Source organism: Amborella trichopoda, chromosome 5, assembly GCF_054954075.1.
Source record: "Amborella trichopoda isolate Santa Cruz 75 chromosome 5, AtrichopodaSantaCruz75HAP2 v2.0, whole genome shotgun sequence".
NCBI lineage: Eukaryota > Viridiplantae > Streptophyta > Magnoliopsida > Amborellales > Amborellaceae > Amborella > Amborella trichopoda.
The window spans coordinates 1,832,921-1,850,169 of record NC_142340.1 but is presented as its reverse complement, the minus strand read 5'-3'; the positions used below and the strand labels follow the sequence as shown (position 1 = coordinate 1,850,169).

Sequence of the window (17,249 nt, the reverse complement as noted above, 5' to 3'; positions counted from 1 at the left end):
GAAGCCCTTCGGCCCAGATTCTTTGTGCCCAGAACTCCAATTGCTTTGGACCCTTGCGTCTCTCTCTCTAAACTCACGCTCTCTCTCTCTCTCTGAACTCAAGCACATGCCAGATCTGTATCACCCTTGTATCTGAGATTTCGAAAGAGAAATCCATGGCTAATATCATGGGTTTCTTCTTAGTTCTCCTCTCTCTGACCTTGTCCTTGTATCCCAGTTGTGCCCTTTATGAAGATCAAGTTGGAATCATGGACTGGTATGTTACCTCTCTCTCTCCCTCTCTACTTTCACTTGCATATTGGTTTCTCTTTCATCTCTCTAATATCAGTTGCACTAAAGTTTCTCTCTCATCTTACAAATTTCATTGTCACCTCTGTAATTGATTTTTTTTTCCTGTTTGTGCTTTTATCTTCAATTTTGGGCAAAACCATGGTATTTATGACGCTGAAATCATCAAATTGGACTGAAAATTCGAGTGTAAGAGGGGCCTATCAATGGAGTTTATTGCAATGGACTGAGGGTTATGAGTAGAGATGTGCTTTTTAGCCCTTAGCAGTGATTTTGGGTTTTGATTTTTGCTTCCCGTTGAAATAATTATTTGCCATGTTTTTGTTTATAAAGGTGTGATAATTGGGATTGAGATAGATTTTTAGAATTTACTTATATAGAAAGAAAAGTCACAGCTGTGTAGATTAGGGTGTGTTTAACATATGGGGATTGGAACTCTCTCTCTCTCCCTCTCTCTCTCTCTCTCTCTCAATCTATCTATCTATCTATCTATCTTCAATCTATCTCACTGTGATAATTGCTTCTTCTTTTTTTGGCAGTTTTTTATTGAATTGTTTTAAACTCTACTGGTTTATACATTCATTCTATGAGTTTTTTATTGTCTCAATTTCCATTTGAGGTTTGTTTTCTAATCACTCATGCTTAGTAGGCTTTCAGTTTTGTTCCTGTCTGTGTATAGAAGTAGAGTCGAAACAAGTATCTAGATTTCAAATGGGACGATAAATAGTTGTTGAATTTCACTTGAACCTTGTCTCTTGTTTATTGGCTCTCTCTTTCTCACTATCTGTTTCGACCTACCTACCTACCTACCTATCTATCTATCTATCTATCTATGAATCTATTTGCTAGCATTTTATTGAGATGATTTTGGGCTGTAGAACTTTTTATTGCATGAATCTTTTGATATATATCCTTATAATAATGTTGTACTAATTGGCAATTTGCTATGTAAGGTTCTTCACCATGGTCGCATGGAATCGCTTTGCAATCTGTACTTGTCTGAGTAAACTGGATTTTTCTCTTTAATTTTTCGCCTGCCCATTTGCTATATAGCTGCCATGTGTTGCACTCAATGAATTTCATTATTTGCTCATGAAAAGTCTTTAAATAAATTTATTTTTAAGAATAAAGTTCAATTAATATTTGTTTGAAGTTTTGAACCAATTTATATGAGGATTGAGGTTTGCTTTCTCCAACCTAGTAACTTTGTCATTTCTTTTTGTGCCTTTGTGCATGTATGCATTCATGTTGCTTTTTTTTATTTGATCGTTAACATCGGTGATGGAGTTGTATACATCAACATACACTGAATGGTGTGGATAAACAAATGCGTATACCAGAGAACAAGATTAGAATACTAGAAGGATCAATTCCCATATTAGTTGTGTGTCTTTGTATGGCAAGGCTTGAGCTGCTCATGGTGTGGCTGCAGGTGACTGCTGACCACTAAACATTCATTGGTCACGTCCAAGTGAGAGCAACTATAAAGTTCCTTATGAAAGAGGACCCAAGATAAAATCGAGCCCTTGATCCTCTCAAGAACTGTACATCCTTCTATCTCTACCTTCAGATATTCTTTGGTCTATTTCCAGCCAAATACCCAAAAAATTTGTGAGGGGGCATAAACATCTAGATTCTTTCACATTTATAGGAAAGGATACCTATGTGACCTGGACTCATGTATCCAACACTTGGAGACTTAGACATTTCTGCTTGCTGCTTGCTTTATTGAAATGTCATTATGTAATTCCTTAAGCTTTCTGACCTCCTCTAAATGATTTATGATTTTTTCGTGTCTGAAAGGTTAATTTTGGTTTGGAGGTTTTGATTATCCTGTTCAGGCACTGACACATGAGTCCATGTTGTTGTAACACGGGACAAAACACTTGACTCCAGCTCTGGATTAGCAGTCGAGGGGGAATTACCCACCTACCACTTGAACGATGAGGGGAAAGAGGACCAAATATACCTGGAAAATGCAGATTGAGATAAGTGATTTTCAAGCTCCCCTTGACAATGTGGTATATTGGACAAAAACAAGACAGATTTAGAGGAAAGGCCTGAATCCTCATGGTGCCAAATTAGATGAATTAGTGCTCTAGTAACCTAAGGAACTGGATGAACTTCTTAAGCTCAGGCTCACTAAGTTACTTTGCTGGAACTATTAGAATTAACTACCCTTTTTCATTGGTTACCTAGGTCCGCCACCAACCTTCAATACCATTTGCCGAGAAGGGTGCTATTGACTGTTATAATGGATAGAAACTTAGGATTCTATCCCCCCTCATGATGAGATCTTCATGTTTTCTCTATTTCCCTGCCAAAGATATTGCTGTTGTATGCACTGAAACTTCTCTTTGACCCCTGTCAGAATATCCTTAGGAATGTCATGTAATAAACTGGATGGAGCAAAGGGTCATGCAATACCGTACCCCCTAGTTGTTTGGGTTTAGAGGCCGTTGTCTCAACCATCACATAGTGTATTTTGATCCTGAACTTACCAGTCCTTAACCTTGCTGTTTAAGAGAAAAGCCTGTCCTCATTATTATTTTTGTTATTTTCTCTATATAGTAATTTATGATTGTGCGTGTGTATGTGTTTCTGAGTGTGTGTGAGTGAAAATTTCATCCGCCTAAGAGTGGACCAGAGCAAGTACCTTCCCCCTATTTTTGGGGCCTTAGGGCATTTCTTTTGTTTAAAATTTGGGACGATGATCCTCTTGTCCTGGCAAAGAAGATCATGAAAAAAATTAGAAAAAAAAACCAGAAAATGTTTTTTTAGGAGAGAGAAGATGCAATGAATAGGAGCCGTTCCTTGAAGGAAAGAAAAAAATGGTATTAGATCGAGATCCTGGGGGGTTTATTTATCCCAAATTGTGTAGATTGCCTCGTCACGACCATATGAACGTTGTAGACAAAAGAAAAATTGATATTGAGTTCTTGAAAAGATAGATGCGGCTTGATGGCCTTTGCCCCATGAAATGGATGGCCAGTGCTTATCAAGTCCGGAAATATACTTTTCAGGGTTTCTATTAAAAAAGTCTTTCATGAGCTTCTTCATTGAGGCTGGGAGGATGTCTTTGCCATGTTTGGGGTGAAACAAATACCCCAAAGGCTAAAAAATTGGGCATGGCGGGCCAATGTAGCTGTATGTACCAAGGTGGACAAAATGTTTTCTCTTGACTATTTATAATTTGGGGTTTTATAAATGGATCAAGTTATAATGTGATTGTAGGTAGGCTTTGTGATTTTTGTATTTGATGATCATGCGATCCAATCGTGCAAAGTCCGATTCACGATTTTGAACTCCAAGACTTTAAGCTATGCGAAGGAAGGCATGTGTATCTTATGCGAACGGTTTTTGGCTGAGTGTTGGGGTTTTCATTTTTTCTTTGCAGGCATCAACAGTATATAGGGAAGGTAAATCATGCGGTGTTCCATACTCAAAAACAAGGAAGGAAGCGTGTTGTAGTTGCTACTGACGAGAATATCATTGCTTCTCTCGATCTACGTCGAGGCGACATATGTATGTTCATCTTTGACAACTTCCCTTTTCCGACAAGAGCTTTTGTTATGCATAAAAAATATATTTAGGGCTCAATCTTAGCATTCTACAAGATGTAATATGAATAATTTTATTCTTCTGACAGACTTGATGTGGTCTTTTTATTTGAAAGATTGCTCTTGTTTGTTCTTTAACCCGGAAAAAATAAAAATGAAAAGGATTCTTGGCCTTGTATGTGTAATGTTATTGATTGCTGAGAAATTCATTTGTTTTGCTTAACTGCAGTTTGGAGGCACGTCCTTGGTGATTCTGATGCTGTAAATGACATTGATATTGCTCTTGGAAAATGTAATCATCCTATGAATCTTATTGTTCTTTCTTGCATAGCAGAATAATTTACTGTGAAGTCTATACTGTCAGTTGCTTTCTCAATGCACTTCACAGTTCATATTCAATAGCATGGTCCTAACTTAATAATTTTTCCTTAACTCTAAATGTTATTTAAATTTCAGAAAAAAAGAGATAATTGAGTGATTTTTCTTTCATTTTTTTAGATGTTATTACCCTTTCATCCAGTGGCAGTATTCTGAGAGCATGGAATCTCCCTGATGGGCAGATGATGTGGGAGTCCTTCCTTCAAGGTTCAGGTCCCTCAAAGTCCTTGTTATCTGTATCGGTTAGTAATAAAAATCTCCTATTGCCGTTATAGTATTCTATTGTTTGCTGTGCAAGATTACAATGTTCCGATTTGGAAACAAATTTGGGCTGTACTCGTTTGTAACAAAATGTTTTTCTGATTAGGAAAAAGGAAATATTTCCACTAATAGCTGTTTCTGAATTTTGGTGTTATCCTGCCAAAAGAGGCAAAAAGTTTAATCTTTTGGTGTTGCACAAACTTTTCATTTCATTTTTTTCCCAGATTCTGTTTCACCTTGTTCTATGCAGATGGTTTTCTGAGTATGAGTAATCTATCTAAACCTTTCAGGCTAGCATTCTTGTTTTCAGTGGAGGGTGTCTTCATGCAATTTCTGGCATCGATGGAGATGTTCTTTGGAGAAGAGAACTTAGTGGTGAAAGGTTGGCACTGGAAGCTTAATTGTCACAAACGTTTCTGCATATTCAAGATTTTCATTTTCCATGAAAAATATCACTGAGATATTCGTTCAATGTCTCCCTGACACTTGGGGGATTTCCACAGTCTTGTGGCCTATTTTGTGATTAAATAAATTTTCACTCAAGATTAAAAAAAACAATGAAAGATTTTCCAGTTCATATTGTTATGTGGGGTGTGTGAGTGCTCCTGTGTATGGACACATACACATAGATATGATGAAAATACACATGCTATTTCCCTTAAATTACAAGGAAGTTATCAGAAATTTTCTTCTTGACAAAGGAAAATCCTTAACTATATCAAGTTTCCGAGTAGATCTTCCTTTGTCCCTCTTCTTTGTTCTGTTTTTGATGGATAATTGTTCTTGCTTTTGTATTGCAGCCTAGAGATGCATAAGATTCGCCAGTCACCCAATGGCGAGACCATTTATGCGGCAGGACTTGTTGGGTCCTCACAGTTGGCTTTATATGAATTGAACCCCAAAAATGGAGACATAGTAAACCATAAAATGGCGCTATTTTCAGGAGGCTTTTCAGGAGAGATGTTGTTTCTCTCTGATGGCACACTAGTTGCATTGGATGCCACAAGGTCTACTATAGTCACAGCAAGCTTCAACAACGGAAACCTCGTTTTTCATCAGAGACCTATAATAGAAATTGTGCCTGAATTTTCTGGTTCAGCCAGTCTTTTACCTTCAAGATTCAAGGGTTCTGTTGCTATCAAGACTGATTCTCATGTACTATTGATATTGGTAAGAGAAAATGGGAAGAAAATGGAGACTCTAGATAAGATTGAAGGTCCATCTGCCATTAGTGATGCTCTTCTGTTCTCTGAGGACCAACAGGCTTTTGGGGTGGTTAGGCACGAGCAAGACGTGCTTTCTCTCTCAATTAAACTTGATGGTGGTGGAAACAATGAGTTGATTACGGATAATATCAAGGTTGACGGGCAAAGGGGGCGAGCAGAGATGGTTTTTATTAATAATTATATTCGAACTGACAGGTCTCAAGGGTTCAGGGCTCTGGTTGTTATGGAAGATTACTCATTGATGCTTCTACAACAGGGTAATATTGTTTGGTGTAGGGAAGATGGTCTTGCATCTATTGTGGACACGACGATTTCAGAGTTGCCTTTGGAGAAGGAAGGCGTATCGGTCGCTAACGTGGAGCACAGCCTATTCCAATGGCTCAAGGTATATCTCCCTCTCTCTCTCTCTCTCTCTCTCTCTCTCTCTCCCTCTCTCTCTCTTTCTTCTCCCCTCCCCCTCTCCCTCTATCTCTCCATCGAATTGTTTGGAAATAGAATCCCAGATGCAACATTTTAGGTTAAATTATATGGAACTACTATTCACTTTACTTGAATAGTGACAGTACCTCCAAAGTTTCAAAATTTATAACAAAATTATCACAGACCTAGATCTCCTCTTTCCCATGAAAGCGCATGTTTGTGGTGCTTTCGTCATGAAATGCACTGTTATGTCTAGGGCTTCCATGGGCTCGGACGAGTTTTTTGGACTAGGCCCAGGCCTGAAATAGTTTCTTCAGGCTAAGCCGGGCTCCACCCGAATGCCTCAAAAGGGCCTGAGCCCAGCCTGGCCCAGCGGAATGTGCAGCTTTAGCAGGGACCGAGTGATCTCAGGAAATCCACACTGAGTACTGATCAAGGTTGATTGCTTCTTAGCAAAGCCAATAAGTCAGTTTATCAGCAGCAAGAGGGTCGAATTCTCAGTAGTGATCCAACACAGACATTAAGGGGTTTTGAAAAGAACCCCAATCCGTGCGAGATAGGAGGGTGAGTTGGTTGGAAAACCCCCTTGTCCTTTCTCTCTCTAAAGAATTTTACAGAGCCTTTTTCTCAAACCCCAATTATACCAATGAAACTTATTCAGTTTGAAAGCCCTGAAACATTGGTGAATAGCAGGATTGATGGATTGCTAAAACCCCAAATTTGCTCAAATTTATAATACCAAATCAAATCCAGGGACAATTGGGTTCCCAATACAATCTCAAAATTGTTGGGTTTTGGATGTCGTAAACCAGATTGGGCAAAATAGAAATCGAATAGGTCTGAAGAAATTCTAAATTGATGGCATATGGTTCCAGAAAACCCCCATATTCATTCAACAATGGAGGTAGGGTTGTAAATTTGAGCTCCAAGTTTTCTTCAAGAAGATCAACGAGCTTAGGGGATGTATTTCACTCTCTAAAGCCTTGAAGATGTGAAGCCAGACCTGCTGGGTTTCTGAGCAGCCCAGATTGGACTGGACCTGACCCAAAGTTGGGCCCCTGTTTCTGGACCCAGACCCAACCTGCCAGATTAAAAAATGGGAACTAAACCTGGATTGGGTCAGTTCAACCCACCGACCTGTTTGCCACCCCTAAGTTTAGGGTTTCAAATGAGGGATTTGGGTTGGTTTTTTGACTTTTTTAGGCTCTAAATATAGTTCATAGATCTTTGAAGATTCCTTTTTATAGTCCATGAATTATGTATTGGGTGCGGTTTGTATAGAGCCGAGGCTCTAAACAATCAAATTAGAGCCCACCTTCAAATAGTGTCGAGAAATATGGATTCCATACTGAAAATTTTTGTGATAGCCTTAAAATATATTTTCATCCGTAATTATAAAATTTAAAGCTTAAAAAATAGTGTATATCGAGCATATCTATAAAAACCAGAAAATCTTGAAAATTGATGGTCCAAAAATGCATTACAAGATGCACTATTTCCAAAACTTGAAATCTATTTTTTTCTAATGTCCATGCATCTTGATGTCGAGATGATCAATTTGATGATAGTTGGGCATCAAAACAACATCTTCTAGTGAAAATTTGAAGGTAGGCTCTAATTTGATTGTTTAGATCCTACGCTCTGTATAAACTTTTCCCTTATGTATTTATATGTTTGATATAAATTATATAAAAGTTATATAGTCTTAGTACATGGACAATGAAAATTATGGTCTATAGACTATAAAACTCTAATGTATGGACTATATAAATTTTTTTTTGGGCCCAACCCGAAATTAAAACATGCCTATATTGCCAGGCTTAGGCCTGGTCTGCATGCCTTACTTTCTGGCCCCAACCCGGCCCCAAAGTCCATGTGCCTGCTCGGCCCATTTGGCAGCCCTATGTTTGTGGGAAGAGAGAGAGATAGCAAGCCCGTTTGGTGGCCCTATGTTTGTTGGTGGATGTGCGGGTAGGAAAGAAAAGGGGGACCGGGGGGGGAAGGCGAGGGCGGAAGGGAGTCATTATTACAATTTTGATGGCTGAGAGAGTGATATTTTTCCAAAACTAGGGGCAGCTTTGTAGAAATTTCAAAATCATTTACATTTTTAATATTATTTATGTGTACCTTGGCACTCCCATGGTTTTGATTTAGTGTTTTAAAGCAAGGACTCGAGTTGGGACTCGCTAGGGTCCTGAACCCAAGTCAGGCATCCCAACTCAACTGAGTCTGTCAGAGACTTGGTCAAGCACCAAAAATATTTGACATTAAAATCATGGGAACCGGTGAGACTTGGCTGGTTCCCATGGTTTTGGTTGACTCTACGGGCTGCCAACTCTGAGTCAAGACCTTTTGAGTTTTTTGAACATTTCAATCATTGAATTGTGTAAAACAAGACTTATTTACTCGTCTTAAACAATGGCATCCTTTGCACCATGAATACCTAGGAGTGAACCAAATACGTCAGCCTTACATTCAAGAAAAACTGAAATACATCGGTAGCTTTTTCCAAATGTTCATTGGCGACCAGTTTTGTCACTTGTCTCTCTTCTCTATTGTGTCATAGAAATTGGAAAATCAGCCAACATAGCCTTTATTTAACAGGATTCTAATTTCTTGTCTACATTCACCAACCTTTCTAATTCTAATGCAAGGTCTCCCGGAGAATTATTTCTATTCTAGGACTCATTCTTTATTTCAGATTTACATTTTCTATAGCCAATTCACAGAAAGTTTCTCTACGAGAAGTTTTTGGATCTATGTGCATGTATTGAATCCCTGCAATCTACTGAGACTTTTCTTTATATTTTTTTATTATAATAAGGGGCACTTTCTAAAACTCAAGGAGACCCTAATGCTTGCAAGCGCAGAAGATATAGCTGTGATTCAAGAAATGAGGCTGAAGAATTCGGAGAAAACCAAGATGACACGTGACCATAATGGGTTCCGAAAGCTTCTCATAGTACTCACAAGAGCTGGAAAGATACTGGCACTTCACACTGGAGATGGGCGCGTAGTCTGGTCTCTTCTATCTCCTTCCTTCCGAAAATCTGAAAAGTGCCAAAATCCTACTGGGGTTAAAATATATCAGTGGCAGGTACTTAATATTCCTGAAATATTATTAATGAAACTAAATTTCTAATACATTAGCTGATAGTTTCTGTATAGGAGGCCTTCTGTTAGTTGACAAAATAAGATCTCTGTAGGGACCTAGTGGGCAGCATTTTGTTTTCTAAATTTATTGTTTGTTTTTGTAAGCCCATTCCAAATGTCTGATCCCCTTTGTGTGTTAGAATACCATAGAGTGGGCATACTACTATTTTTAAGGGAGTTAATCTCTCAAGGGGATCCCTTTTTTCTATCTCTGCAAGCAGCCTGTCTCTCTTTGAAGGGCATCTAGTAATGGTGCTATTCCATGCCACACAATCCTGAGCCCCCAGATAAGCATAGATCACCTGTACAGAATCATCTGCTACAATGTCAGAAGAACTTAAGATTCCTTTTTTTCCAGAGTAATTATTTATTTTTATTTTTTTTTGAACTTCATAAAAAAAAAATTTGAGAAGGTTTTTTTACATGGTGTATTCACACAGCCAATAAATTTGTTAAAAAACAACGATATTCTTACTTATTGAAAATATTTATGGACATGAATGGCAGGTTCCTCACCATCATGCTCTAGATGAAAACCCGTCCGTTCTTGTGGTTGGTAGATGTGGGCTGGGCTCACCCAATTTCCTCTCTTTTGTTGATTCTTACACTGGAAAGGAGCTTGAATCCCTTAGGCTTACTCACCCTGTGACCCAAATTGTTCCACTTCCCTTCACTGATTCGTTGGAGCAAAGGCTTCACTTATTTGTAGATGGGGAAAAGAGAGCACATTTGCATCCAAGATCAAGCGAGTCTCTTGGGGTTTTCCTTAGGGAACTCCCAAATATTTACTTGTATTCAATTGATAGTGAGAGAGGGATTATAAGGGGATATGGTTTGAAGGGGAAGTGCATAAGAGAAGAAGGGGATGACTACTGCTTTGAGACCAGGGAATTGTGGAAGGTTGTTTTCCCTTTGGAATCTGAGAAGATCTCGGCAGTTGCGACTAGAAAGTCAAATGAGGTTTGTTTTCTTTTAACTATTTGTTTTCGAGGTTCGGTATTGCCTTTTGGTTTTGGAAGGAAGAGAGAGATTTTGAATGGTTGTTAAGAGATTTAGGAAACTCGCTCTGGCATTGTGAAAGAGACTGCTCTACTCTTTTTCAAATATGATGAAGACAGCACCTAGTTTTCTTAATGTTCTGCCTTTGTGTGTTAAAGTCAGAGAGAGAGAGAGAGAGAGAGTAAGAGAGAGAGATGTTCATGAGAGAGCTAATGATGGACGATATGTTTTGGATCAGGTGGTTCATACCCAAGCAAAGGTATTGACAGACCAAGATGTGATATTCAAATATATCTCAAGAAATGTGCTCTTTGTGGCTACCATTGCGCCTAAAGCAACAGATGGAATAGGGTCTATTACCCCTGATGAAGCTTGGTTAGTTGCATATCTCATTGACACAGTTACAGGGCGCATATTGCACCGTGTCACCCACCTTGGTGCCCATGGTCCTATTCAAGCTGTAAGTTGTGCAATATTTCTGTTTTTTTTTCTCTAAGCAAATTTATATCCCTTTTTTATTATTAGTGTTACAGTATTCTGCAATTTTATAATTAGAGAAGTTATATTTGTTCTTAATTGGTATAATCTTAATTAGTAGTGCAGTATTTATATTCTTATTGAGCGGTGCAATTTTTATGATAAACGGGTACTGATTTTTATAAGAATTAGTATTTCTCTGTTTTTGTTGGTTTGATTTGGAGTTGCAAATGCTCTCTTTATTGTCTCTTGAAGGTTTTTAGTGAGAACTGGGTCGTGTACCACTACTTCAACCTGAGAGCTCACAAATATGAGATGTCAGTCATCGAGATCTATGATCAGTCCCGTGCGGTAATGTTCTTTTATTTTTTGTTTTATTGGACTTTCACTCCATTCTGAGTAGCCCCCTCCAAATGCTTGAAGTGGCTGCTTTTTGTGTTTTTGTTCTCTCTGTCTCTCTCTCTCCCTTTCTACATGTGTGTGTGTGCCATCTACCTACCTATCTATCTATATCTATCTCTATTTATTTTCCCCTTATTGCATATTTTTTAATTAATCTAATTTTTGGCTATATTGGGCAGGATAACAAGGACGTGTTGAAACTTGTACTGGGAAAACATAACCTTACGACTCCTGTTTCTTCTTATTCACGACCAGAGGTGATGGTTAAATCTCAGAGCTACTTCTTTACGCACTCAGTGAAATCGATGGCAGTCACCTCCACGGCAAAGGGCATCACGTCAAAGCAGCTCCTTATTGGCACCATTGGGGATCAGGTGATTAAAAGCTCTAGGAGTGTGCAAATGTGCTTTTGTTGAGTACTCTTGTCATGGGTTTTGGTGCTAGGTTTATTTGCAGTTTGATCCAACGACTTGCCTTAAGATTCAATAGAATTCGTATATCATTTACTTTTGTTATTAGAATGTATGTCGAAAATAGATAATTGTTTATAATTTATGATGTGATAATATCCATAGGTTTTGGCTCTTGATAAGCGCTATGTTGATCCTCGTCGGACTATTAATCCCACACAAGCAGAGAAAGAGGAGGGGATTATACCCTTGACTGATTCACTTCCAATCATACCCCAGGTTCCATTCTCTTCTTTCATATTTATTATGTTCTTTTCCTTGTTTTTGTTATCATAATCGGATAGGCTCACACTTTCTTGGGTTTGATTTTGCTTTTATGTATTGGAGCATGAGCATTTGCCTCATTATTTTAGGCTTATGATATAACTTCTATAACTATTTTTGCCTCTTTTTCAACTTTAGAAACATATTCAATTTCTGAAATTATCAGAATAATGTTAAATTGTTAAAATGTTCTAAAATTAGATCGGATTTCTACTGATATTATGTTTTTCTAGTTTCCACTTTACTGTGTTTATTTTAAGAAACATGCTTTCAGGGTAGTTGTGATTGAAAGTAGTTCTCCCAATATCTTCAATCTCACAATCTCATGTATTAAAAGAGCCCAAAAACTCATTTCTTTATAATCCATTCCAAAATTTACGTCAGCATATTGTTTATAATGGTTCGAACTATGCCTCTATACTGTGGTTCATAAAACTCTCGAAAATGTTGTGTAATGTATTGAGAGAGAGAGAGATTTGGATTTCTCCAGTTGTGCTTAATGCAGTGTGTATGTGTGTGTGTGTGAGAGTGAGAGAGTTCTTGGGTTTTTGCAGTGGCTCTTAATGCAATGCCTTTGTGTGTCTCTGAGAGAGATAATCATTGGGCTTCCTAGCTGTGTGGATGCTCTGTGGTGTGTGTGCTTGCGTGTTCGTGTGAGGGGCGGATTTTGTATAGCTTTAGAGAGAGATTGACAATATTTTGTTGGGTTTTTTCAGTCTTATGTGACACATTCAGTCCGAGTGGAAGGGCTGCGAGGGATCGAGACATTCCCCGCGAAGCTAGAGTCCACCAGCCTGGTTTTCATATACGGTGTGGATCTCTTCTATACAAGAATTGCGCCATCCCGAACATATGATTCGCTCACTGAAGAGTTCAGCTATTCCCTTCTACTCATAACCATAGTTGCCTTGGTTGCTGCTATTTTTATAACATGGCGCCTCTCTGAAAAAAAGGAACTCAGAGATAAGTGGAGGTGAAACAGAAAGGAGCTCGAGGGATAAATACGGGTGATTGAGTCTCTCTAACAAACTGATTCCCATTAGAGTCCAGGACAATTTTCCACTTTCTTGTCCACTAGGAGGATTCCTCCTATATTTACCTGTATTTTTGCTTCCTTGTTTTTTTTTTTTTTTTTGTTCATCCAGTTGGCAAGCTCTTTTATTTAAAGCTTTTAATTACATTGTATTTTTTTTGTTTTTCATCCATCTGGCAAGTTGTTTATTTAAGGAAAAAGTTTATAAATAGGTATGAGGCCCTAAATGATCAAATTAAGGCGCACCTTAAAAATTCACTAGAAGGGGTTTTTTTGGATGCTTAAAAATCCTCAAATGGATCATCTCGACCTCAATATGTATGGGCATGAGAATGAATTTCAAGTCTGGAAAAAAATAGCGTATATTATAATATATATTTTTAAGTTAGTCAATTTTGAAGATTTTCGAATATTCATAGATCTATTTAATCTATACTATTTTTAATTAGAGATAAAAATAAAATTTCAAGCTATTCCAAAGATTTTCAGTACAAGTATTTGAAGATGTGCATTACTCTAATTGTTTGGAGCTTGATCTTTATACAAACCACACCTTTTATTTAAATAAAAGTTTATATAAAGTTGTAACTCTGAAACTTCAAAAATCAATAAAAAAGTTTATATAAAGGTGTAACATTAAAACTTCAAAAATCTATCGTTGTTTAGATGTTGGAAAACCCTCTAATCGATCATCTCGACATCAAGATGTATGATATGAAAAGAAAAAAAGATTTTTAGTTTGCAAAATAGTGTATCTTACAATACATGATCTGAATCGGCTATTTTCAAGAGTTTCATGTGTTTATCAATCTAATTGAAATTTAGAGAACAAGAATTTCTCTCTCTGTATAGTATTTGGAGATTTGTTTGTGAGAGTGCATTATCCTGTTATATGGTATGAAACGGTGAATTATGAGACAAGTTGGGTCAGGTTTGTGGGATGATTAGGGACTAGATTGGACCCATGAGCACCAAAAGAATAAGTGATGGCTCTTCATTGAGGCCACCACAAGGGTAGCTTTATGTTTGCTTTGGAGAGAGAGAGAGAGAGAGAGAGAGAGAGAGAGAGAGAGAGAGAGCAAAATATAAATGAAATGTAGAGGTAAAAGATTCCATAGGCCCGCCCATTGGGTCTCAAACCAAGGATTGAACTCATGCAAATTTGTTGAACCCAAAATTTTTTTAGTCATGTTTTATAACACTGAATATAAAACTGACTTGGATGTCATTAACTAGACCATTTTAAAATCCCCTCCCTTCCAAGATAGAATCTGGACTGCCAAATTTGATGAATGTCAAATCTTAGGAATTTTGAGCTAATATATCTTGAAATTGGCCTTTGGATGAAGGAAAGATGATTTGGAAAAAATTTGGGTCAAATTGCTCCTCTAACTGGATGTTTGGATGTGGACACAGGTCCACAAAATAGGCACACTGAATTAGATGGGTCATATAGTTAACCTTTTTTTTTTTCTTTTTCTCAAGACATCTTTGATACCTCATAAGATCAATTTTAGACTACAAAGTTGAATTAGAGCTTGAGATTCCCCATAGCTTTCAGGAAAACATTAATTTTAGGCTTCAACTTTTTATAACTGACATGGGTGACATCCATCAAAATTGGTGTTCCACATCTAGTATTGGATAGGATTGTAATTTGTGGCTTTCTCAACTCCAAATAAGAGAAATCTACAAAATATCCCTTTAAATTTATCTTTTTAAAAATATCTCCCTGAAATTTGAATATTATATTTATTTGTTTTTATGTTTTTTTCAAACTGCATTTACTTCAGATATTCAAAATATGGAGTTGTCTCTACAAATTCTTGGCCTCCTTGCTAGATACAGAGAAAATTTCAGATTTATACATATTTATACGATTTGAAATATAGCGAAATTTGAATTTTTGAATTTTGAAGTTCGCTCTAGCTTCCAAAGGATTTTTATAATCCAAAGTTTTGTGAACTTCAAATTTTTAAAATCCTAAGTATTTTTAAGCCTCATAACCACCTACTAAGTGGTCCAAGTGCTTTATTGTAAACAAGGTTCAAAAACACAGATCGTTGACCTGGATCGCCCATATGAAAAGTCGGTCTCGATCATTAGTTCGGACCGCATGAACCAGCCGATAATTTTTTTAAAAAAATACAAGGTGGTACTGGTTCTCTAATAGAACCGGGTGGTTCTCTTTTAGATAACCAGCTAGAACCGGCCGTTCCCAATACTTTAGCCGGGCTGGCCCCATTAGTTTGCAATTTGTACAGGCTAGTTCTGTTGCGGTTCGCCATTTTTTCAAACCTTTGATTTTAAGCATCAAACTTCGGACTTTTAAGAACCAAACTAGGGGAAACGTTATCATTTCAAAGAAGAAAAAACAAAAATATATGAACATAATAATGTAAAAAAATTAGGGATTTCTTAAATAAGACATACGTGTAATTTTCTCTGAAAATAATGATCTTGAATGTTGCAAACATTGATTTCTGTTATTTTTTGAGGTGTTACAATTAAACTTAATTTTATAAATATTTGGAAACTTATCTAGTGGATTAATTATTAGGGAACCCGTATGTCCCCTCCTTCAAACATAAATTATATATTTCTCCCAATTGCGTTTTTTTAAATCATTGCCGAATAAAACCATATTGGAAAAAGAGAGGAGAGAGGGGGCCCCACTGTGTAGGACTCATTTGCCTCTATGGTTAGCGTGCCCGCCAGCTCAGCTGCACTCAGCCATGGAGCCCATCACCAGTTCACACGACCCCACACACTGCAAACAGACAGCTGGTGCCGCATGCCACGTAATCAACCGAAGTGGGACCCACGATGATGCGTTGAGGAAGAGGGCTGGGCCCACACGCGCGGCCCGAGCTCAACTGCCATGTGGCCAAGCTCGTGAGATGGGATGCTTGCTTTTAGAGAGAGAAAGTGGTCGCGAGTGCCGTCTTTTCAACATGTTCCTACTTCCATGTTAGAGAGAGAAATGCGACGATAAACTTAGGAGAGAGAGGGGGGGTGCAAGAGAGAAAAATGTGAAAGAATTTTAGAGAGAGGAATATAGGGTTTGGATAGAGAGAGATGAAAGAAATTTAGAGAGAGAAATATAGGATTTGAATAGAAAGAGATGAAAGAATTCTAGATGAATAGAGAGAGGTGAAAGACTTCTAGAGAGAGAAATATAGGGTTTGAATAAAGAGAGGTGAAAGAATTTTAGAGAGAGAGAGAGAGGAGAGGTGAGAGCTCTGAAATTGGTAAAAGGCATTTATGGGTACAGAGATGTGCACGAATGCTCGAACACTTTTGTTTTCACGCATAACTCATGAGAGAGAAATGTAAAGTGATGGGCAGAGGGAGGAGTGAAATTAAAAATTTTAAATCATGCATGTAGAGAGAGAGGCGCATGAACACAGCAGTTTTCACCTGCGAGAGAATACTGATGTAAGGTGAACGAGAGAGAGAGAGAGAGGAAGGTGTGCACTAAATACGAGTTTTCACCTATCTAAGAGATGGGAACTTAGTTTTAATATATAAAAAGCATTGATTCGGATTGGAAATCACTCGTTTAGATTGAATCCGGTATGTGGATGATTCAAGTCCCGAATCTGACTCGAAGTTAGGGGTGGCAATAGGTTGGATTCGGTTGAACTTGGATCCAAACTCGAATAGCATTTAGGAGGTTTTGGACCTGGATCCAACCTGTCGAGTCCAAAAGTTGAACCCATATCCATACCTGTCGAGTCCCGGTTCTATCTCGATAGGTCATGGGTCTAATCAGGTTCATTGCCACCCCCTATGAGGTTTTTTTTTTTTTTAACCCTTTTCTTACCATCATATATCCATATTATTGCCAACAAGGTCACAATCACCCGCCATTAAATTTCATGCCGTTTGTAGTTTAATAGCCAAAGATGACTACGGGTTCTTATTGTATATGATCCTTAATACACCCAAATGAATATAGTTTGAAATATTTTATCTCCTACAATTTACGGGTATGGGTCGGGTCCAACCAGACCTGGACCCGAATAGTATTTGGGTCTAAGTTTTGGACACAGACCCTACCTGCTAGGTCCAAATGTTGGACCATATCCGGACCCATTGCCACCCCTATTGAAAGTGCCAGATAACTTTTTAAAATGTGTATAATGAGACTATTTATTTTTAATACAAAGATGTTGCAATCATCATTGACCATTAAATTTGAAATTGGGTAAGATGTGTTACTATTTAAGCACAAAGTCCGTTACAAATTCTCTCGAATGTTATGACCCACCTGAATTCATTGAATTTCACATCCAATAACTAAAAGTGATCGTGA

The 17,249-nt window shown here is 37.8% G+C and overlaps 1 protein-coding gene across 1 annotated transcript; it reads left to right on the top strand.

The window, feature by feature from the left end:
- Positions 1 to 13,140, top strand: LOC18426689 (uncharacterized). Its single transcript, XM_006833331.4, has 13 exons — positions 1 to 256; positions 3,686 to 3,813; positions 4,078 to 4,140; positions 4,347 to 4,468; positions 4,778 to 4,869; positions 5,288 to 6,098; positions 8,958 to 9,230; positions 9,794 to 10,246; positions 10,524 to 10,745; positions 11,018 to 11,113; positions 11,344 to 11,538; positions 11,740 to 11,853; positions 12,615 to 13,140. The coding sequence occupies exons 1-13, from the start codon at positions 156 to 158 to the stop codon at positions 12,873 to 12,875; spliced, it is 2,931 nt and encodes a 976-aa protein (XP_006833394.1). The 5' UTR covers positions 1 to 155; the 3' UTR covers positions 12,876 to 13,140.
- The last annotated feature ends 4,109 nt before the right edge of the window (positions 13,141 to 17,249 follow it).